The following is a 24,853-nucleotide window of genomic DNA, read 5'->3' on the forward strand; positions in this document are numbered from 1 at the left end:
ATGCCATGCAGCTGGGACCAGAGCGAGCTGCTGATGGCAGACATTCATGCACCACCCACCTGCGACTCCCAAGCCTCCCCCAAGCTGTCAAAAGGAAGGGCAGGAGTGCTGTTAGCAAAATGACACAGCTCCCCCCTTCCCTTGACGGCTCAGGGTAGGCTTGGGAGTCATGGGCAGGTGGCGCGTCAAATGTCACCCCCTCAGCAAAGTCACCTGGGGCAGTCCGCCGCCACTGCCCCCCCTTCCTCCGCCCCTGCATCCCACTGTAACCAATATCCCACTCCCTCTTTGTCATGTCTGCTCTTCAGCTGCCTTGACAGTGGACGTATTTTTAAAGGTGTTCCTGAATGCCTGACAATAGGATATATGCTCAGATTCATGTGTGCTTCCAGATGGAAGTTTACTGGGGAATCAGTATTACTCTCCCAAACAAGGGTTTTGCACTGTCCACTCCATGTTGCCATCATCAAAATGACAGGCCATGTTTTTAAAAGCATTTAATCCAGAATTCCTCTTACAGTGGGGAATACGTTAAAGTAAACTTTTTCCATCTACAGTATTATAAATTTGCAGTCATCACTGGCATGGAAGCTTGATAGCTCATTTGTTCAGGTAAGCAGCTTGTCTAACAAGTGGCAATGCTTCTGTGGGTGGCCTCTCTCGCTACACCCACATTCCCATTTGCACAAACTAACTGTTTTGTTTCCCGCAGCTCAAAGGATATTTAAAAAATAAAAAAATAAAAAAATTGGAGGTTGCCCACCTGTCCCCACCAAAAGGGTAAGCCTCCATTTTGCCCTGATAACTAGGAGCAGGTAAAAATATGCTCTTCCTCCAAAGTTCCCAAACTTCCTGCATGCATGCTCCGAATGGGAAGAGGTAGCGGAGAGCAGGGAAGCTGTGACTGAGAGGAAGGGCCAGAAAAAGGAAGCATGGAAATGCACTCGCTGTTGTGAATGAGGCACAGAGGAATTATCTATGAAAAATTTAAGACCAAAAAATGAAGTGTGTGGACAATCATGTGCCAAATGTGTAAAATCCCCAGATAGGCGAAACGATGAAATAAGGATACAGAGGACCCAACAGTGCATAAACATCTGTGTGGTTTTTATTTTATTTTTTGCAGGGTTGTGCTGAGCCCAATTTATGCCATATTCACACAGAGTCCTCAGGCAGCCTTGCTTTTAAGTTTTCTCACCAGGGCTACTCTACTGGGGCTACCTCTACTTCCATAGTCTCAAAGCACTTGATGACGGATAGGGAAAAAACAAAAACTCAGCCTGCAAACTCTAATTGGCTTAACCAGTAGATTTATCAACTAAAGGCTAATTTTAATCAAACGTGGCAGATTTTCATTGGTGGGGCCACAAATTCTGGGGAAACTTCTTGTTTCTATAGATCATACTGATTATCTTATGCTATTGAAATGTAGAATGTTTCCCCTCCCTTATCCCTAGTAAATATTGTCAGTCAGTCAGCTTCCTGTTTTGAAGTCACAAAACATGTGATTTTATTTTTTAAAGAAAAGAAAAGGAAAAAAAAGAAAGCAGAAAAAATATGATTATTAAAAAAAACACCCAAAAAGTGTAGAGGAAATTCAATGTGTATAGCTAACAGATGCTGTAATCCTAATCCCAGCTACCTAGGTATAAAACCCATTGTAACTGATATGAGTTTAAAGCTCCTTTTGAAATGCATGTGGGAGGAAACCAATGGGAGAGTAATGTCCCTGCTAGAACTGTATTTTTAAAATTGTCAAATCTGGAAGCCGCCCAAGTATGCTGTGGTAGCAAATGTAAGATACTGCAATGCCTGCTGAAACTGAGGCCAGCTACTGTGGTCTGACACAATCCAAACATGTTGTGTCCCCTTGTGGCTTATGAAGAGTAAATGTATAGCAGGACTAGATCATCTTTCTGCAGAACTGAACCCTAACAGAAGGGCAAATATAACCTGTGCTTACACTCTTGCGAGCCACAGACATATTTGCTTTGGGTTACATAGAGCCAACCTGCGATTCAAGGATTGGAGAGCGACAACTTGTTTGCCAGAAGAGGCCCACTCAGGACTCAAGCTTACCTTTAAAGTCTTCTGGTAATAAATGAATTACACCAGACTGGCACATGAGATCTCTGCATATTCGCAGTTAGAACTATGATCGCACTGCATATTCACAAGTGAATATTTTTGGCATAACACCACAAAACCCTCTTCCAATACCTCCTTTCATTATGTGGTTGTGCCTGCTTGCACCTTCAGTGTAATTTTTGTTTTCACTGCAGCCAACCTGAGATCACAGTGAACATCGCAATTCCATGTAACCCATCAGATTTGGTTTGGAATGGATTACAGAATGCATTTGGGATGTCTATTGGAATTTCAAATGAGAAATCCAGTTCTGCTGAAGTATTTTCTATGTGAAACAGGACTTACCCATATCCCTGTTGAAAATACTACAGAATGGTCACCGGCGATTTTATGAATCACATTTGAAACATTCACTCTAAGCAAATGAGCTGAGAACTTACTGCTTGTGTTGAGGTTATTTTCCCCAGTCTGTGGAAGAGGGTCTGCATCCTGAATGACTTGTAGTACTCCAACTGTCCGGACAGGAGGATCCAGTGCTACAGAGCTTTCATTCACAGTTATATCGCTTGCTCCTGTAATCTGATTAGTTGGTGGCCCTCCTATAGAAGCTTCAAAATCTGGAGGTATGTCATCTACACAATCTGCATTGGGCTAATGAAAACAAGACAGAAGAGTCTAATGGAAATGGGGAGAGAGATTCTGAAAGGAAATATGTGTGTCTGGATTACAGGAAGAAATAGTCCATTTAGTTCTATAGTTCATTGTAGTTCCAAATATTACCTTGTCATGGATTTCAAAACATGCATTTTGGCTTCTCTTTACAGGATAGTCTTTATTAGTTTGCAAATTCTTCTGAAAGCAAATGGTCATTTAGAGACTATCCATACCTAGATTGTTATGTTAGATATTTGTCGATGGCACCAAAACACCAACGCCTCTAACATCATAAGCCTAACCATGTCTACTCAGAAGTAAGTGCCAATGAATTCAATGATGCTTAACGCAAGGCAGCTGGGGTTATGCTGCAGCCTAAATCAGTAATCTTATCTTGGACATATCCTCACAGAAATGTTTATCCAAATTGGAGGCATACGACATCATGTGCCTTTTTTTCAGAACTGATGCATGCTTGGTATATGGAGTTAATACTTAATTTAGACGTTTTCTTCGTAACCCTTCAGGTGTCTTAATGGATGATATCTACTAGACGCTTTGCTAATTTATGGGGTTACTGCTGGGATCCCCATTGTGGTACTGGGGGGTGCCATGCTATCCCCTGACACACACTGTTCCTCACAATTTTCACTTAATTTTTCACTTAAAAATGTGTGGGTATTCTTAATTTGGGGGGTGTTTTGTTGTAGGGGTTGTCAGTTTTGGGGAGGGTTGCTTACTTTGTTGCCTTGTGTTTTGTTTAGGGGTTGTGTGTTTATCTGTTTTGGGAAGTTTTGAGCTTCAGGTTTTATCCATACATTAAATATTATGGTTCATGCTGAAAATGTCACTCGGTGTGTGTGTGTGTGTGTATAGTTTATATTGTCTTATTAGCATCGGTGAGGAAATGGCTTTAGGGGACCCAAAATCTTCAGGATAGAAATATAATGCTCACTAGGATGATACTTGCTTATTCACTTTTTTAAAAAGTGGAATCAGGATTAATGAAAATACCATGTTCCGTGTTCTACCACATTACATGCTTACCGGAATCCCTAGTGCTTTTAAGATGTTCATTTTACACATAGGGCAGGTGCGATGGTCTAGTAGCCATGGATCCACACAAGATTTGTGAAAGAGGTGCCTACAAAGGGAGAAAAACGAATAAAATCTATACAAGACCTGAATATTCACAATTTCTCAAAGTCGCAGTTGATACCATCTGTTTTGAAAAAGCCCAGAAGTGTCTTCCAGCGTAAGGACTATACAGCTGAAGATATATCTGTGTGGAAAATACTTTGGTCAAGAAAAACCTGATGAAAGAAGACCTGTACTGAAAAACAGAAGTGCTTTGTAGTTAATAAATTGTAGTGGATGGAACCTAGCTTGCAATTTCATATGTAAAATTAGCAGAAAAAAGCTCTCTAAATAAAAACTTCAGAAGATAAAATAAAATGGAAGCAATTTTCCATATTAAAAACCAGACCCTAAGAAACATTTATCTGCTGACAGCAGATTTATCATCCTTGGTACTGTGAAAAGTAGCATAAATAAGAAAAAAACTATTTATTGTGTTCCACCTCTGCATTCATGACTGGAGATACTGCAAAACGCAAGATCTGCAACTGCAGAAAGAGAACTGACAGCATACAATTTGATCGGTGAACATAAAACCTATCAACCTGCGTAGGATGAGAATTGGAGTAATGGGCATTGATTCCCTAACAGGCTTGCTTCTTTGCTTGGAAAATGATGCATGCAGTCTGTCACATCTATTTATTTACTGGGTTTGGTTTACTCACCCCCCCACCCACTGATCATAAAAGGAACATATTACATTAGATTGGGTCCAAAGGTTCTATTCCCCTGACAAAGGAAGACATCTTCCATCAGAGCAAAACAACCTTTGGATCTAAATCATCTGTTCCAAATTGGATTTTTCATGTGGGCTTTCCAAAAATACTAGCAGCATGTGCACTGAGGTAGCTGAAAAGGGGGCATGTATATGACACCACTGCTATATATATGATATATCTAAGGAAAACTGCAGTTAAATTGCTTCTACTTTAAGGTGATCCAGTAAGTTAAAAAAAATCCCAATCAGATAAATTTCTGGCAACCAAATTTCAAACACCAATGCTGTTTCTGTAGCCCCCCCCCAAGCCACTGTTATTGTTTTAGCTTTAATTGGAGTTTTTTTTTTTTGGGGGGGGGGTTAAAGCATATTGCACTGTTAGCAAATGACAAGGACATATTATTGGCCTGTGAAGAACACCACAAAAATCAATTACTTTATTAATTGTATCTCTCTAATTGGATGGTTATATCAACTCACCGGCAGGGCAAGATCCTGACAACGTCGTTCGGTTTGTAACCCTCAATACACACTGCACAGTTATCGAAATCGGGTTCAGTTTCCTACAGAAACATTGAGATCGACATTTTCAACGAAAAGCATGGCAGACTGAAATACACTGACATTTAATAACATCCCCAAGTCCTTCCAGATTCTGAGAGTTCGGTTTAGTCCAATTGGTTACAGTGTCCATTTGCAAAGGGATCTCTGCAATTCAGGAATGGAGAACCTGTGGCACTCTGAACCCCAGCCAGCCATGGTTAATGGTCAGAAATGACAGGAGCTGGAGTCTAGCAATATTTGGAGGGAACCATGTTGGTACCACTGCTGAAGCACATAACAGAGGCCAGTTTCAACCCTTCCTCCATATGGGGAGTCAATGTAGCAGGTTGCTGCAGGTATGAGCAACCAGTGTGTGCCTTCCAGACAGCACTCTCCTCAGTCCTCACCAGGCCCTTTTGTGGAAGAAAGTAGCCCACACAAAGGTTTCTGGTTTATTTTATTTTATTGCCCACGGCACAATAACTGCATTCCCCCCCCCTTGCTTGGTTAAAACAAAGACTTAAGAAAAAAAATTACCTTATCTCCTTTCCTTATCGTTCTGACCTGCAGTTTGCTGATTGCTTTCTTTGCAGCATCTCCCAGACGGCGCTAAAAATGTAATATATCACTCTTTACTAAAGAGCACACCTTCACACAGATGTTCTTGCATGGCTCTGTAATAGTTTGATGGCCCAAGATCATTTTAAATGAAACAGAGAAGAGCTACGTAAATGCAATATTGGATTCAAAGAGGTCACTAATACGGGGAGTAATTGGTATCGACAAAACACCAGATGCAGGATGGATTAAAAGGTATCTAATTATCTCACATTGTTATAGATGTTCAATCTGTTGGAACAGGAACCAATGACAGAAGAATCAGGTGTAGCTGATTTTTGCTGATCCCCTGCTACCTATTTCATACTACATAATATTCCAGAGAGCCTGGCAACCTTTGGGAGCAGGGCATTTTTTTAAAAAAGGTGGGCAGGGGCTTAGGTGGATAGGAGGGATCTACAAAAAACAGGTGTCCTGACTTGTGCAAGTAGAAGCACTTTTTTTTTACGATTCAGGACAGACAAAAAAGGTTCCTCACACAAAACATAGTTAAAGTACATCCCACAAGATCCAGCAATGGTCACCAACTAAGATAGCAGTATACCTCTGAATACCAGTTGTTGGAATCACAAACATGCTCAATGAATGCATGAGTGCTCTTGCAAGAACAGGGTTATATTATGGGTGGTATCAGAGCAGGTTCATTATTGTCTGTGTGTTGCTTACAGCACAATCCTAAACAGGCTGATTTAGAAGTAATTCCTACTGAATTCAGTTGGGCTTGCAAGACAAAAGGAAGTACTTCTTCATACAGTGCACAGAATTTGCTCCAGAAAGAGGCAATGATGACCACCAACTTGTATGGCTTTAAAAGTGGATTAGTCAGATTCCTGGAGGATAAAGCTATCAATGGCTACTATCCCTAATGGTGATGTTCCACCACCACTGTGAGAGGCAGCAATGCTTCTGAATGCCAGTTGCTGGAAACCACAGAGGAGATGGTGGTGCTGTTGTGCTCAGGTCCTGACTTCCCATGGGCATCAAGATGGCCAATGAGAAAATATTGCTGGCTTAAGATGGGCCTTTGGCCTGATCCAGCAGGTCTTGCAACCTGTTAGAATTCCTGCTCCATGATTGCAGTCAGGGGATTTTTGTCTATCACATGACAGTGTATGTTTTGACTCCACAGAGTGGGAAGTGACAGAGACAGGATGTTTGTGTTACTGTGTTCCGTGAAGTGGGACTATTGTCCTTTGTCGCTGGTTGTTGTTTTTTTGCTTTCTGATGCTTGAGAGAGAGGGACCCATGTTGTAGTGCTCCGTGTGTGTTTATATGTAAATAAAGTAGATTAGCCAAAATGCTGAGTTGCTGAGGTTTGTTATGCAAGCTGCGGAAACTCTGCAGATCCCTAAGTGTGCTAATGTCTGTTGGCATCGGTCGCTGTGATGTTCAGGCTGAAGAAAGCTTTTGAAGCTCCCGAACGATTGACCAGGAAGGGAGAGAACATGCCAGTTGGGCATGTGTCTCTGCCAGGGTCCTACTCGAGTGTAGGATGAGCTCCTGACACAACCTGGTGGCCAAATAAAGAGGTAGGCACAGAGGCTGGGTTGAACTAAAACCATTAAATTTGAGATTAAAACCCATTAAACCGCTGTGGAGAGAAACACTATCAATGTGGGATCCAACTTGAAACTGAAGCAAATTGCAATCTCTAGGGCAACCAAACCCAGGAACTAGACTAGGCACAGCTGTCCAGTCTGCATCTCTTTCCCAGGCCACACCATGAAGGTGAGCAGGAAGGTCTATGCAAAAGAAGTTGCAGGATGTTGTGAAAAGGCCTTGCCATTATGTTGCAAGAGGTATATCCCTGGCAGAATCCCAGACTGCATTCCTTGGCCAAATACCTGAAAATGTTCCGTACTCTGCAACATTTGAAAATGCATTTCCCCGCTACATTTTATTGCTAAATGAATACTTTTCTAAGCTAAGAAAAATGACTTTGGCACTTTAGGACTTCATCCATTTTCCCCCAACCTAAGTACGTACTGACTTCACACCATCCCTGCATGAGTGAAGCCATCTGCCTGGAGAATTAGGGTAAAACATTATTCCACATATTTTTTGCATCTGAAAGTCTGGAATGTGAATCATTCTTCACCCATCTGTTTCCATTTGCTTTTTTGTTTGTTTGTTTTTCCAAGGCACCATTCCAGTTTTCAGAAAGGAGAAGCAAGGATTTGGAAAGGGGGGAAGCAGTTAAGAAATATAGATATACCCAAGATTGAGTTTCCAAAAAAAGCAGTTTATTTTAAGAGCTGTCGCTGCAGTTATTTCCTTTTTTAAACCATGTAATGGACTATAATAAGGCTATCAACTTAGGCCAAACTGCTAGTTGGCTGCTCACCCCTACCCCCACTTTTTGTTTAAGCAATTATCAAATACAGAGTCACTCCACTTCACTGCTGGAGCCACTCAGTGCAAAGAAGACAGTGAACTGATAAAAATATATAGGAGCTGCTGAAGAATCCTGTCATGTGACCCAATACACATGTGGGGCACTTCCTTTTCCAAATGGGCTCCACTGAGTTTCTTGCATTTACTATATCTCTGTGTACTGGATATATAGACTTGGATGTTAACATTGCTCTGTTTACAGAAGGACCTTCAGTTCATGGTTAAAAAAAACCCCTAGTTATGTTTTTGTAGATACATTTCATTATGTTTTTGAATTTCTTGATCTTTTTTTCCTGCTAATTAAATCATGTTATATATTTTTGGTTTAATTGCCCTTATTATGTTAGTGCAATATATGGGGTTTAACATCTTGGGGCCACGCTGACAGGCCTAACACCTCCCAAAGGTCTCCTACTCGGGTGGGAAGGCTGTAGTGCTGGGGGCAGCCTTCATGCCCTGGAAACGCTTTCTCCTTCTGCTCATCATGGAAGAAAGGCACCTTCCACCCTGTACAGTGGTACCTCAGGTTAAGTACTTAATTCGTTCCGGAGGTCCGTTCTTAACCTGAAACTGTTCCTAACATGAAGCACCACTTTAGTTAATGGGGCCTCCTGCTGCCACCGCGCCGCAGAAGCCCGATTTCTGTTCTTATCCTGAAGCAAAGTTCTTAACCTGAAGCACTATTTCTGGGTTAGCGGAGTGTGTAACTTGAAGCGTATGTAACCTGAAGTGTATGTAACCCGAGGTACCACTGTACTGAGCAGCAGGAGAGAAGCCATGCAGTGTGGAGAAGGCTGCCATCATCTCTCCCTGGGACGCACAGCTTTGCTTCTGTTGCACAATATGGAGGCAAAACAGTCCATACTTAGCAGGGAAAAAGAAAGATGTGATTCCAACTGCACATTGGGAGGCTATGTTTTATAATTTCACCAGAGCTGTTTACCTACCCAAGAGGCCTTGGTCAAATGCTGATGACATCCTTACTGAGGGGTGTATGTGGTGGTCATATTCCACTATGTAGTGCTGAGTCAGGGCCTTCCAGAGTCCTCTTAAGTAGCACTATTTAGTCAGCACAAATTTCAGCCACCACAATGAGTGGGGCTGAAAAGTGGTGCACTCTGGCTGGATCACGTCCATCATTTGCAAATGTGAAACATGTCCTTCATACAGCTCCTCAGAAGGGAGATAACAAAATGAACATTTAATGTAGCTCTTGATCATGGCATGCTCGCCAACTATTATCTTGTAATGCAGCATTTTATCTTTAGCACCATTTCTCTCACAGCTTGCACAGAATGGAGGGGAAAGGCAAGAGGGAGGAAAATATTTCTTGTGCGCTTTTAATATATATCAAAGAATGTGAGCTAGTGTAAAATAGATCTGGCAGGATGGCCATGATAGTTTGCTCCTCAATTTTGCTCTCATGAAGCATTTAAGAATAAAACCATTTATTATTAAAATAACACTAGGTGCATCCAAATGAATGGATCCAGTTTGTCATGTTCATTAATTTTAGTGGATCCACTGCAAGAAGGATTAGCGATGAACACAACCCCATGCCACCTACTAAATACTTTCCACCTGCTAAATGTACTTTCATATTGATTGTTCATCATTTAAATTAAATGCTGACACACTCCTTGCCTCCCTGAATATTTTTGCTGGAAACTTCAACTTTTGAGTCAGCAGATGTTTAATACTTTTGGGAATTAGAAATTCAGTTTAAGATGGAAAATGAGGGTGGACAATAACGGATTAAATATTTGTGATACTTTTGGAATACACTTAAGTTTTAAAAATATGATCGCCATGTAAGACAAAGTAGAATACTTTCTCATTTTTACAGTGTTTAGACATTTATCCAGGGCAGTTCCCTTTCTCCTCATTCCATGTGTCGCTTGAGTGGGGAAAGCTCCAGTGATCAGGACCAACTCAAATGGTTGGGTCATCTAAACATTCTCCCATCCCATGCAGCCTATACAAAGGGAACACAATTCCAACAGTGCAACTTCTAAGTGATCAGGGACTCTTCCTATAGGAGGAGCTGTATTCACTTGGGGAGGCTGTGTTAGCTATTCCACTACTTGTGGAGGCTCATAGTGTAGCAGCATGTGGAAGAGCCTTCTTGGTAGTGGCTCCAGAGCTCTGGAACTTCCTTTCACTGGATCTACATTGTATAAGTGTCAATGACATTCCAAGCTGCCCTTGTTTTAGATGTTTTAGATCTGAGATGAGACTATACAGCTTCCTCTGCCATAAAATTCTAGAGCTGTAACCAATTTGACATGAGCTTGGGTGCTCTCTGTCAAAAGGAAAGCAAACCAGTGCAGAAAACAAATGAAACACATATTTAAATAATTAAAATAGGCTGCTGACAGAACTAAAATACCAAATGATAAAGATATTGGCAAGAATGACCTGAAACAGGGGTTACCAATCTTTTTTGGGACTGTGGCCACATTTGCAATCCAGAAAAACTATTGTGGGCACCACACATGCAACCCCTCTCTAAATTGTTCCTTGCAGTATAATTAGGCTTTTAAAAGCCTTCTGTTGGCTAAACAAGGGGTATTCTCCCCAAGCCTCATTGCAGTGGAGGAAGAAGCAGAGGGATGGGACCCTGTGGATAGCAAGGAAAGTTCTTGTGGATGCGTGTCTGCCTCCAGGCAGCACGTTAGCAACCCATGATGTAATTATCATAGCTATTGCTATGCATTATATATCAGTGAACGTTATACTGAGCAGAGGGAATGACAAAGGCCAAGCTAAAGAGGGCAAATGTTTGCAACAAATGGCTTTAGAAGAAGAGAGGAAAACCTCCATACTTCAAATGTCAAACATGCAATACTACACCGGACATTAAGCTTTGAGCCCTCTGCCCAAGAAGACGCAGAAGAAATACTGAATATGTTAGAGCCAAAGGCCAAACAGATATAAATTATAAGCAAGTTGATGTTTCACATCATTTCTACATATGATACAGCCAAAGATATATTAACTGTTAATGTTTTATATTTTGATCCAGGCAGGAAGGGCTACTTTAATAGAAGAGCTCATGGCACAGGAATAAAGGAAAATGGTTGCAGCAAAGACTAATGGCACAGATTGAAAGAAAGCTGTCAAGAGAAGACTCCCTATTAGCAGATCTCAGTTTCAGAATGAAAGCTGGCAAGCAATAAATGTTGACAACAGGACTTGGAAATCGATATTCTCTGAACATTAGGCCAAGGAAATTTCATTTTTTTATTCCAAAGCAAACAAGAGGAATAAGTCAGTGGTGGTTTTTAAAATCTGCATTGAGTTCATCAGATACAGCTGATGGATTGCAGGAGAAAGAATGGGACAGTTTATTTATTTATTACATTTAGATTCCACCTATACATGGTTCACCTGACATTATCCTCACAACAATCATATGAGCCAGGTTAGGCAAAAGAGATAGTGACTGGCCCAAGGTTCACGGCTGAGTGGAGATGAACTCTGGTCTCTCAGGTTTTGGTCCAGCACTCTGACCACTACACGTCAAAAAACACACCAAAAATTCCACAGGAATCTTTATTCTCTTTAGTAGGAAAGATTCAGTTTGTGATGTGTACCAACTGCAATTTGCTCATTCAAACATAGCTCTGCTAGAAAGCTGGAGGGAAATTTCCAACTTTTAATAAAGAAAACATTTATGACCAAAGCAGAGACATTACCTTGTCAACAAAGGTCGGTATAGTTAAAGCTATGGTTTTCCCAGTAGTGATGTATGGAAGTGAGAGCTGGACCATCAAGAAGGCTGATTGCCAAAGAATTGGTGCAGGAGGAGACTCAAGAGTCCCATGGACTTCAAGAAGATCAAACCTATCCATTCTGAAGGAAATCGGCCCTGAGTGCTCACTGGAAGGACAGATCCTGAAGCTGAGGCTCCAATATTTTGGCCACCTCATGAGAAGAGAAGACTCCCTGGAAAAGACCCTGATGTTGGGAAAGATTGAGGGCACAGGGAGAAGGGGACGACAGAGGACGAGATGGTTGGACAGTGTTCTCGAAGCTACCAGCATGAGTATGACCAAACTGTGGGAGGCAGTGGAAGACAGGAGGGCCTGGCGTGCTCTGGTCCATGGGGTCACAAAGAGTCGGACACAACTAAACGACTAAACAACAACAAAATGGGTGGACATGTGCAACGAAAGTTGATACTGTTCAAGGTGTGTGTGTGGGGTGTTGCAACAATGAAGAGACTCTTGATGGGCAGAATAAGCTGACCATTATAACAGCCATGGCATGTCAATGAATGATGCTTACAGATGTATTGCCACCAATGGCACTGGCTGAGCATAATTTCAGTTGAATTAAATATAAAAATAAAAGTGCAAGTCTTGCTTTCCAGAATTTATTCCAAGCAATCTTTCAGCCAATAAACTTGCATATAATCTGTGGGCTATTTTACTCTCCATTCTTTTCTGAATATTCTTTAATAAGGTATGCAAAGCATAATCTTACATTTGTCAGCAGTATTGCACATTTGCATTTTTAGCATGTCTGAAATATGTAGCTTTTCAGTCTCTTTTACTGAAGCCATTTGTGTAATACTTAATCCTCTTTAGCGGAAGCCATTTGTAGTTCCTCCAGTGAATTATGTGCTCACAATTTTTTTTTAGACTCTTTCTTTGCATTTATATAATACAAAAGTACAAATACACATAACTTAATTCCCATCTCCCCTTCCCCCAAAGTATTATCTGTGTATATACTAGTATAAGGCAAGTATAATATAGCCCATATGTTTATTCTTAAATGATTATAATTGGATATTATGATATTTTCTTAGCAGATTGTTCCAGAGTGCCATGGGTTGCTTGTGGCTTTGTCATTATGCTATCTTTCCTAATGTACTGAACAAACATGTACCAAATTTCTTCAAAATCATCTCTGGCTTTTGTGTTTCTTCAAGCTTTAAGTTGCTTTGACAATTTTTCCATGACAGCAATGTTTCCAGCCATGTGTCCAATGTTAAAATGGCATTTTTCTAATATATTTATATATTAGTGGAGGAGGACTGCCACTGGGATCACAGTGCATAAAGAGGTTTATTCCTTCCCTCCCCAGATGTGATTTGGCTGAAAATCGCCCTCCCACACAGGCATGAAGTTTAGCAGTTTAAAAGTTCTACTGGACGCTAATGGAGATTCCCCCCTTCTGAATCTAATAGACATGCCCAGAATGTGGGGAGATCTTTCTCCAATGAGAGAGAAAGGACAAATCTCATCTCCTTGCATGTTATGGTTCTAATGACAACTGGATCCCTGTGGCTGTAACTAAAGAAGAAGTAACAGAAATGTAATGTATAGTTTGGCCCCAAGGTATCTGTTTTTGTCTCTGAAATTGCCTGATATATGTGAGCAGTGATGCATATGTGTAGACATACAAACTGCTGGTTCAACATTCTGGCTGGGGTGTGGGTGCTACTTCAGTCAGTGGGGCTAAAAGAGAAAGGTAACTGCTGGATCTCTGTACCCTGGTGCTGATAAGAGACAGGGGCTGGATGGCTGGTAGATAGGAAACTAATGGAGCAGTTGTACAGTTACAATTTTCTTCATGAAAATAGTTATTTTTCTTTCATACATTATGTTACTCACCTTCTATCTGCAGAAGTTTTTCCACTTTTAAAAGAAGTTACAGCTTTTTTTTTTTACTTCTGCTTTCTTTAACTTCCTGCCATTTCCCACCTGGTACTAGATCTGACTACTCTCTGTCTGGGCCTTTTGCTCGTTATCTGTTGCCTTTTGGCATTTCCAGTTCCAATTCCTCAACCTGAGACTAAGAAGGAAGTGTGCACACAACAAAACAGGAATGTAAGAACTCTGCTACCATCACAAGCCATACGGGAGTTAGGTGCCCCATTTTCAACCAGGAGTAAAATTCTCTTACTTTGCTTTAAGTAATGTGTTAATGGTTGTTTTCTCTGGAGTAAAAAATAAATAAAAATAGTGTGAACACATTCCTGGGCATAGAACTATCAGTTCTGACACCTCACTTATTCAGTGCAAGAACTGTCAAATGGCACATCATCTTGTTATTCTCTTAGCTGTTGTATTGTATTATTATTATTTGTTAGATTTCTGACAACCCGTCATGATAAGTTCTCATGATGAATTACAGCAATATAAAAATATAACATTAAAAACAGTTCTCAAAGGCCAGGGGAAACAGGTGCCAGACACATCTCTGTGGGGAGGGAATTCCACAGTTCCTAGTGCAGGTGAAAAATATAACAAGCACTTCATTGTGTAAGGATCTATTAATTCACCTGTCTTTCTTCCCTGTTTTTTTGTTTTTGTACTAGCTGACTCTCTCATTGCCCCTTTCCTTCATATTAAACATTTCCTTCTTGGCAATAAAAAGACAGGCTAATTTAAAGTGCAATTCATTACTATGGGCTCGGAAAGGTTAAATAACAATGACATAAACCCTTTTAAGGAACTTGGGGCAGTGCGGGAGAGAAAATTATGTCCATTTGCAAAGCTACTCACCTGGTTTCTGTCTCTAGCATTTGCATATCTGAACCTCTGAATGTAGTAGAAGACTAGCCATGCCAAGGAGATAATCATCAGCACAATGAAGGAGATGGAGACAAATACCACAGAGGTTCGGCTAACGTACTTCTGTAGGTTTCGGGTTCCAATTGTTATATGCATCATCACAGTAATATTTCGCTCCAGCAGACTCACTATCTCTTTCCCCTTTGGCTCAGGGATCATTATTGCTACAACATCTTCTGTACCTGCCAGATTGGAAAGAAGGAGAAACAACCATTAAAAAACAGCACCAACCAAGGAAAGCAGCAATTTTTAAGAGGAGGGAAAGCAATAGAATCACAGCAACAAAGAGGCGCAATGGCAATTGAACAAAAGCATCTGCAGCATACTCATGTGTTTATGTTGTTTTCCATTGAGGGAAGAAACAAACTTGAACCCAAAGAAAACTTTAGGTAGGGAGGTTGAAACTGAGAGTTGCAATAGGTTCCTGCAACAGCTTGTGGGAAGCCTATTTCAACAGTAGGAAACAGGGATTGAGTAATGACTCTTAAGTGCTACATACCTTTCCTATTTGACCACTTGTATTTAAAGCTATTATTTAAGATAAAAGAGTACAAGGGTGCTATGATCATACAAAATGTCTAACTGTAAATCATGCCTCATGTTGGCTACGTCTTCGGTGGGAACAATAGTGTCTCTGCTTGCTTTATTGCTTACATCGCTCCTTCTCTTTTTCTATTTCTAGATGACATTAATACAGAGTTTGCTATGAATTTTTAAGCAGCTGACAAGACGAATCACACTGAATCATGAATCAAAGGTGTCTAAATGCAATGAATGGATAGGTTTTTCTGTTGTTCTTTCTCTAAACATCTCAAAATGCCATTTTTCTTTATTATTTAACAATGGGGGGATGTGATGATGTGGTTAACTGAAACCTACTCACTTGCTGAGGGACATTTACCCATCCCTGTATTTGAGCTAAAAGGACTACAAGATGTTCCCGTGGCCTTTGATTAGCAGCAGCCTCTAGTTTTGCATTGTACAGGATTGTTAATGACTTTAGAGAGCATTATCAATAAGGAAATGCAATCAGGAGAATGGTAGTAGTGCAACGACCACACTCTCTTCATCCACACATTCTTACTGTCTTTCAACTTGATTTTCCAGGGCTCCAAAATGCACAGGGAGCCTCCATGGATACAAAAAGACTTCCCACTACAGACACTCACACTCCATGAGTTGGAAGTCAAGTGAAATAGTGGTGGAAAGGGGTGAAGCTAGCATGCTCATTCCTGCTGCCCTCCTTTATGTGCTTACGTTTCCCTATTAGTCATGCCTCTAGAGCAGTGTTTCCCAACCTTGTGCCTCCAGCTGTTTTTGAACTACAACTCCCATCATCCCTGACTAGCAAGACCAGTGGCAAGGGATGATGGGAATTGTAGTCCAAAAACAGCTGGAGGCACAAGGTTGGGAAACACTGCTCTAGAGGGCTTGAAATGATAGGTAAATCAAAAACAACCCAGCGACACCTCAGTAGTCTATCCTCCAGAAATCAAGATGCTTCCTATTCTATCTTTTGGTACTATATTCAGAATCGTTTTATTGCTTGCAGGTACAGACCCAGTCATGTCCATGTAGCACTAGTAACTGTCTTTCTTGGAGAACTTTCAAGACATATAAAAAAGAATTTCCTTTATTATTTTTTTAAATCAGCACCATAATCTGTGTTCTGCATACCAGTCACCTCATAAACTGGAGAGTTTCACTGGATCAATAATTTGTACTACATTTGTATTGCTGCAGAGGTGGGTGAAAAATGTTGCAAAATTTTTGGACCACTCCATTAAACCAGCCCCGACCTAATTAGAGTTAAAAAGGTAAAGGTAAAGGTACCCCTGCCCGTACGGGCTAGGTCTTGACAGACTCTAGGGTTGTGCACTCATCTCACTCTATAGGCCGGGAGCCAGCGCTGTCTGCAGATACTTCCGGGTCACGTGGCCAGAGTGACGAAGCTGCTCCGGCGAACCGGCACCAGAGCAGCACACGGAACGCCGTTTACCTTCCCGCTAGAAAGCGGTACCTATTTATCTACTTGCACTTAATTGTGCTTTCAAACTGCTAGGTGGGCAGGAGCTGGGACCGAACGACGGGAGCTCACCCCGCCGCGGGGATTCGAACCGCCGACCATGCGATCGGCAAGTCCTAGGCGCTGAGGTTTTACCCACAGTTATCACTAATTCCTATGGAAGCCAACAAAAAGGTTTTAGGGACAAGAAACTCAGGTCCCTTAAAAAAAAGAGAGGATCTAGTCATGACAAAGGATGTTGCAGAATTCCAGTGAAAATGGAAACAGAAGAACAAATTGCTGATGCTCACTTATTCATCCCATGTTTGGAATGGAATTCAACTTCTTGTTGTTTTCAGTCTAGAAACAATGCATAATGGATGGCTTCCCTCTCCCTCATTTATATTGTGTTTCCTTTGCACTGAAATGAATGGTGTAGGAAGAATGATTAACTATGTTAAATTCATAACTTACATAAATTAAGTAAACAATTACATAAATTCTGTTAAATAGCAGACAGTAGCCTGATTAACATGTTATTTAACAGGAACTGAGCTGCAGTGGAATGGAAACAGCACTGATTGTGACAGGTCAGAACTGAAATGGCTGCCTTCTTACTTCCCTAGTCATGACTAACTTTTAGATGGTTTGTATAGCACAACTCAACATGGTGTATAAGAACTCAGGCAAAAAGTTATGCTTCAATACCCTATAATGCTGCAGTAGAGAAAATTGAAAACAACAACACTGAATTGAAAATTGTACTTGGGAGATTTTAGGAGCTTTACATCAGAAACCTGTTACATTAACAGTCAATTCTTGGACAAACTTTTGAATGAAATAAAAATGTTTGAGACAATGTAGAAAGAAATGTTTGATTTCTGAAGCTTACTATCTGACATAGTAAGACAGGCATAGTTCATCTGAAATATTAAGTGGTAGACTTCTCTAAATCATATTTGGATTCAGCAAAAACTGCCTTGCAGAATAAGCTTAAAAATGATAACTAGCCCACTCACATGTAACTATTGTCAGTCACTGATAACCAAAGCAATATAGAAATAGACCTGTCTTTTCCCCACATGTATTGATTGACGATATTCATATTCCTTCCAGTTTTTTAATATATATCTGATCTTACCTTTCTACTGCATTGGGTCTCAAAGGCAACTGAGAACTCAATTTAAAAACAAAAACAAAATCATCATCATCATCACTACAATAATAACAACACTGCCCCCCACCCCCGGACTCGGGAAAATGCTATAGAAAGCAAACCCGAAAGCAGTATGACACAGAAGCCTAAACGCATAAAAACAGCAATAGCAGCAGCTGTTAAAACTAAATAAGCAAATAGAACTTGTAAACCACCAGGAGGTTGGGAGGACAGGACGGATTTAATGTGGCACTCAAAGAATAGCAGTGCCAGCACCAGGCAACAATTGTCTGGGAAAGGAGCTCTACAAACCTGATCATAACCATAAAAGAGACCCCTGGCAATCACCCACCTAATTCCAGGCAGTTCCTCAGCTGAAAACCTTCATTTCCAAAAACATCATTGTCTGATCACATAGAGGTTCTATTTGCCATGGGACACAGGTTATTTAAAACCATGAATTAACCCCCCCCCCCATAAAAAGGTAAAAATAAGTTTATGTATAAAAGCTTCTTATCGCCCTGCTGGATCAGCCCAAAGACTGATCCTGCATCCAGCTTCCTGCAATGGCCAGCCATACACCGCTGGGAAGTTCATAAGCAAGGCCTCACTCAGTTAAGTAGCCAATTCCCCATCAGCTGGTATTCACAGACATGCTGCATCTGATCTTGCTGGTAACATACAGTCATCACGATTAGTAGCAAATGATAGCTTTAAAGAGGGAATAAACTATGGGGTATAAGGATCTCCGCACTGGTAAAATGCAGCACATAACAGGTAGATATGCCCATGTACAATTATGGAGATGGGGGCATCGGCGTAGGCCAATCTTCCCCAACCTGCTACCCTCACAGACATTTCATATCAGATAATTGGCCATGCTGGCTGGGACTGGTGGCAATTCTAGCCTAGCCAGCAATCCCCAGTGTGAAAATCAGGGTTTAAAAAGTACTCAAGTATTTCCAATTTTCACTATCAAAAATATAAAAGATAAATAATGAAAAACAAATTAAATATCCTAATCAACATAAATACAATATATGATGATGATGATGATGATGATTAAATGACTCTGTTTTGTCAACTATGAAATGTCAGAGTGGACATCTTCTCTTCTAGGTAGTTAAGTTTTCCCTTTAAAAAAATTGAAGTCATTCTTCCATTATCCTTTTCTCCTTTTCCATTACTTTCCCAACTCACTTTGAATCCATATATAATCTGTGCAATGAGTGCAATACAGTGGTACCTCAGGTTAAGAACTTAATTCGTTCCAGAGGTACGTTCTTAACCTGAAACTGTTCTTAACCTGAAGCACCACTTTAGCCAATGGGGCCTCCTGCTGTTGCCACGCTGCCGGAGCACGATTTCTATTCTCATCCTGAAGCAAAGTTCTTAACCTGAAGCACTATTTCTGGGTTAGCGGAGTCTGTAACCTGAAATGTCTGTAACTTGAAGCATATGTAACCCAAGGTACCACTGTACTTTCATATGACTTTTAAATGGAGTTATGGTGCTTCCACATGACATAGTCAACATCAAAATGCCAACCCACAGCCAGCTTCCAAAAAGTCTCCCTATTTACCCTTCCCATGAAAAAATTACAAAAACCTGTTGTTGACTACCCATTCGCGATATCATAATAACCCGTTTGCAATATTAGGTCCCTATCTGTTTTTTTTTAAATAATTTTTATTAACTGGCCAATCACATCAAATTAAATCACATCATATAAATTCCGAATTACAAAGCCAAATTTTTAAATTTTGTTGGGGGAACCCATACTTCAAGATCCAAAGGGGAATTCAGATCATCTTCTTATTACTGCGTTAATGTCCAAATCAGTCCCAATCAGTCCAAACAAAGTTCATAATTCTATCCAGTCTTATCTTGGTGTTGCCACATCATATCTTGTTCGTATAGTTTCTCTTTTTCCTTTACGATCTCTTCTGTTAGTCTCCTTAAGCCGATAGCAAGTGTAATAATCATGTGTGGATTTCCCGTTCCTTCACTAAGTCCAGATGGTTTCCATATATCTCCTTCGTAGATAACATCACTTTATCCATCGTAAATTTTGGCATTTGTCGCTCTTAAGTCCCACCGAGGAGTTGATTCACGATATGTAAACAACTCTATTTCTCAATATTAGGTCCCTATCTGGAAGAACCCCCTCCCTCTTATTGAAAATACTAATTCAGACTATAACCCCATCCTTCGGCCACAAACTGCACAATGCTGCAGACACATTAACAATTTAACAGGATAATTAAAGCCAAAGGGGTTCCTCCCCCCCACCTTTTTTTACACTGGTCGTTTAATGTCTGGCTACAATATGAAGCAATTAAAATGGGAACCTTCCACTCAGATATTAACAGAATACTACAGAGCTCCACTGAACCTGTTTGAATGCTAATTAGGACTCCTTTCAAAATGCAGACCAGACACAGACAAGATGCAGCTGACTGTGATCTTTCCAACGTAGCACAGAACTAAGCCAGTGTGTTTATCATTGTGCAGGGAGGCCAAGAATTTTCTTCTCGTTTTGCTGTAATCAATGTCAGTTGTGCAGAGGCCCCGAAGAACTCAGAACTGGCTGGCTTTCCTTAATTGTATGCAGACACTGCGGCAAACCAAAACGTATGGTGAAAATGTCCAGCGAAAGAGTTTATATTTTGTGCCTGACTCCCCAGCCCCTGCTAATAAAGAATTTCAACCCATCAATCAGCAGGAGAACTTAACAATATGAAATGAATTAGGATCCTGTTATTTATTTTGGTTAGATTAAAAATGTCATAAAACATCTAGGCATTAACAGTGCTATCAGACATCATTAAAAGCTTTTCCATATGCTGCTTCTTTGGCCTTTAGGAACACTTTACTCCTCAAAATTCTGGCAGATTACCCTGAGTATTTCCCTAGAGACTGCCTGTATTGTGTTTCTCTTTCTTTTTCTAAATCTACGCCTGGCTTTAATGAAACAATCTTATTGAATTCTACTTAAGGCTTAAACTTTGAGACTCTGCTTTGATTTTGCAAATCCCTGTAGAATTTTACCTCAGTCCTTCAGAGCTTTTTCATCAAAGTCTATGAACAGACTTTTCACTGCTCTAGCCACAACACACCAGCCTGGCCTCGGGTACATGAAGATTTCCCCCAGCTTGCAGTAGCCCATCATGAAATGCCTTGGGGAGGTTCCTACACCCTTTAGGGTGATATTTGGGGGGGGGGGTGAGCAGGGGATTATTGCCTGGAAGGGGAGCTGAACTGCATGCTGATTGTAACTACTAAAATTAGGGGGAGGGGCAAAGTTACAAACTGCAGAAAAATGGAGAAATAAATTCACCTATTGTTCCAGGAAAGTATAATAAGATACAGGAAATATTAACTACAGATAAGATCTCATATCAGTTAAAAGCTACAGCTAACCCCAAAACTAATTATACTTAAAAAAAACAACGGTACTTGTTCCTAAGTGTTATCCACTCTGCTAATAGGAAATAAAAAAGAATACTCAGATTCTCCTCAGTAGTACTTTGGTGATTACAAGATAACGGTTGCTGTTTTTTTTTTATACCTACATCCAAGAAAGCCTTTAGTATGCCTTTTACAGTTCCTGATCATTCTCATTTCTTCCCTTCACACTTCTTTGTCAATATATTCTGTTCTCACTTGTGTCCTTAAGGAAAAGGAAATGTGTTATTTTAAAATGTAACAAAATATTCTAAAGTATGCAGTACCAAAGGATATGGATAGGGTGAAAATGAATGATTTGTTCATTTTTTTAAAAAAATAAATAAAATTTGACTCATTGTTGCTGCATATTTCTAAAGCAATATTCAATTATTTTGAGTACACTCTGAATTGGTTCATTGATATCTCTGTAAAATAGCCTAAGGAAAGCAGAAGCTTGTCTGCATCAAAGCAGCATAAGCAATTAAACAGCCTCAGCCTAAATTCACAAGTTAAAACAAATGTCTGCTAGCCAGGGTGAAAGGAAGTGAATGTTATTATCCACAGTATCACGCAGTGTCTGTCAATTATATGCTAGCCAGATGATATACGATTAGTGCAAAAAATGGCTACTGTTCTTCATTTGATCTTTGGCAGAAATGACTGTATATTTCATGAATATACAAAGAGAAAGCTCTGTATATTTTCCCAGCACAATTATGGCAATGGGTTTATTTATTTGAAATTTATAACCCAATCTTTTCACATGATATAACAAGGCAGTTTACATCATATAAAATGCAATGTAAAAGATATTGCTATGCCTATAGAGCCTGAAAGCAGGCAGATGACTGTGCCTTCTTGAGAGAAGAGATACGCTTTGGCCTAAAAGAAGAGAAAAAACAGCAAGAAATCTAGAACAGCAAAATGCTTGATTCTCAGTTCCAAATTGCATGTCTCTAAGCAACATCCCACGGATATGCTTCTTTTTGTTGATAACCATGTTCTGTTGAGGGGAACGATATGAACAACAGATTTGCATCAAGAGTTTGGGACAATAGGCAGTTATGTGTGCATGCTGGCGGAACTTGTGGAAGGAATGTGTGCATGATTTCAAGGGATCTCCAAGCAGTGCCACGGTGGTGGAAGACATTGTGCAGATGTAAGGACATTCCTAAATACATTTTAGAGGTGAGAACATATTACAAGAGTTTAGTAGACCTGCTGAAGAAAAACACCATACCATTCAGATGGGAGTTTCCACAAGGATTGTCCTTTAACTTCAATGGAAGGAAGATTAAAATAAAAACAATTCAGGACAAAGAACTATTTCTAGAGAAGTACCTGGAGGATCTGCAGAAAGGAACCGTGGAGGAGAGGGAACCACCCGATATAGCAAATTTGTCATTTGGACTTTCACTACCACCATCGGAGGAAGAGCAGAAGCTTGGAGCAGTTGGAGGAACAGCTACCTAAATACAAAATGTCTCTGCAACTCCTTAGTTGGAACTGTAATGGTTTGAACCTCCCTCGGAAAAGAAGACAGGTTTTTCACATTTTGAAGAAAGAACAATTAGACATAATATGTTTGCAAGAAACCCATATTGCCAGGATACACAGGAAATTACTAATAAATAAGAGACTCGGTCAAGAATTCATCTCATCAGACAAAGTAAAGAAAAGAGGTGTGGTGATCTATGCAAAGGAAAAGTTGGCTCCAAAATTAATATTTAAAGATGAACAAGGAAGATACCTGGCAATTGAAATACAAATTCAAGGAGAAAAGATATTAATTGTGGGAGTTTATGCCCCAAATGAAGGGAAGGCTGAATTTTTTAGGAAGTTGCATGAGACATTAGTTGACTTTTTAGATTATAAAATCCTAATGATGGGAGATATGAATGGAGTTGTCTCAACAAACATGGATAAAGCACAGAGACAAGTGATTTCGAAAGAAGGGAGACTACCAAGGATCTTTTTTGAAATGACTGAAACAATGGATTTGATTGACATTTGGAGAACAAAGAATCCTTTAGAGAGAGAGGGAACTTTCTTCTCAGAAGCAAAAATGACATGGACAAGAATAGACCAAATTTGGATTTCTAGTAGTCTGGCGTCAAGAACAAAAAAAATAGAAATCTGCCCAAAAACGTGCTCCGACCATAATGCGGTCAAGATGGAGATGAAACTAACAACAACTGGTTCCTTTAGATGGAGAATGAATGACACCCTATTCAAGGATGAAGAGATCCATAAGAAGGCCCTTAAAACATTAAAAGATTACTTTGAGATCAACAGGAAAACAGATGTGGAAAAAAGAATAATTTGGGACGCAAGCAAAGCCGTGATGCGAGGTTTCCTAATTCAACAAAATTCTATTAAGAGGAAGCAACAAAATGAAAAGAAGGAAAAATTTTTAGAAAAAATAAAAGAAGGAGAGAAGAAGTTGAGGTCCAAACCAAAGTCCCATGAGATTTTGAGAGAAATAAAGTTTCATCAGATGCAATACATGGAACTCATGAACCAACAAATAGAATGGAAGATAAAGCAAATGAGACAAAAAACTTTTGAATCAGCGGATAAATGTGGGAAACTTCTGTCATGGCAATTGAAAAAAAGGCAGAAAATGAATACGGTAACAAGTTTAGAAATGGATGGAAAGACTATCCACAAACCCAACAAGATTAACAATTGTTTTCAAAGCTTTTTTAAGAAATTGTATGCACAAGGGCCAACTAACGAGCAAGAAATAGAAGAATTCATCAGAAAATACGGTTTACCGAAAATCTCAGAACAAAGTAAAAGGATCTTAAACGAGGAAATAACAGAACAAGAAATAGAGGGTGCCATTCAGAATATGAAATTGGGAAAATCACCAGGACCAGATGGCCTGACGGCCAAATACTACAAAATGCTGAAAGAATGGCTGATACAACCATTGAAGGAAGTTTGCAATGAAATTTTGAAGGGGAAAAAGGCACCTGAATCGTGGAAAGAGGCTTTCATCTCACTTATACCGAAAACAGAGACTGAGAAGAACCAGGTTAAAAACTACCGCCCTATATCTTTACTCAATGTGGATTACAAAATTTTTGCAGACATTTTGGCAAAAAGATTGAAAAGAGTGTTGGCAGAAGAGATTCATAAGGACCAAACAGGCTTTCTCCCAGGTAGACATATGTCAGACAATGTGAGGAACATTATAGACATTTTGGAGCTGCTGGACGTTGACATTAATAGGAAAGCAGTTTTGATTTTTGTGGACGCGGAGAAAGCCTTTGACAACATTTGTTGGACTTTTATGAAAAAGAATCTCCAAGGGATGGGGGTAGGACAAGGTTTTGAAAACGGTATAGGTGCAATATACTCTCAACAAAAGGCCAAATTAATTGTAAATAACGTGGTAACAGAAGAAATACTTATAGAAAAAGGTACACGACAGGGCTGCCCAATATCCCCTTTGCTTTTTATATCGGTCCTGGAGGTTTTGTTAAACATGATTAGAA

The 24,853-nt window shown here is 40.1% G+C and overlaps 1 protein-coding gene across 1 annotated transcript in view; it reads right to left on the reverse strand.

Annotated features, from left to right (window-relative positions):
- RNF150 (ring finger protein 150) overlaps window positions 1-24,853 on the reverse strand; it is a 90,321-nt gene that overhangs the window by 15,871 nt on the left and 49,597 nt on the right. The window contains exons 2-6 of the mRNA XM_079989504.1: window positions 14,671-14,921; window positions 5,678-5,749; window positions 5,078-5,160; window positions 3,790-3,886; window positions 2,529-2,739 (exon numbers count right to left, since the gene is read on the reverse strand). Of these exons, the coding sequence (XP_079845630.1) occupies window positions 2,529-2,739; window positions 3,790-3,886; window positions 5,078-5,160; window positions 5,678-5,749; window positions 14,671-14,921 (714 nt within the window). The remainder of the gene's footprint in view (window positions 1-2,528; window positions 2,740-3,789; window positions 3,887-5,077; window positions 5,161-5,677; window positions 5,750-14,670; window positions 14,922-24,853) is intronic.

The sequence above is a fragment of the Podarcis cretensis genome (assembly GCF_951804945.1).
Source record: "Podarcis cretensis genome assembly, chromosome: 9".
In the NCBI taxonomy this organism is placed as follows: domain Eukaryota; kingdom Metazoa; phylum Chordata; class Lepidosauria; order Squamata; family Lacertidae; genus Podarcis; species Podarcis cretensis.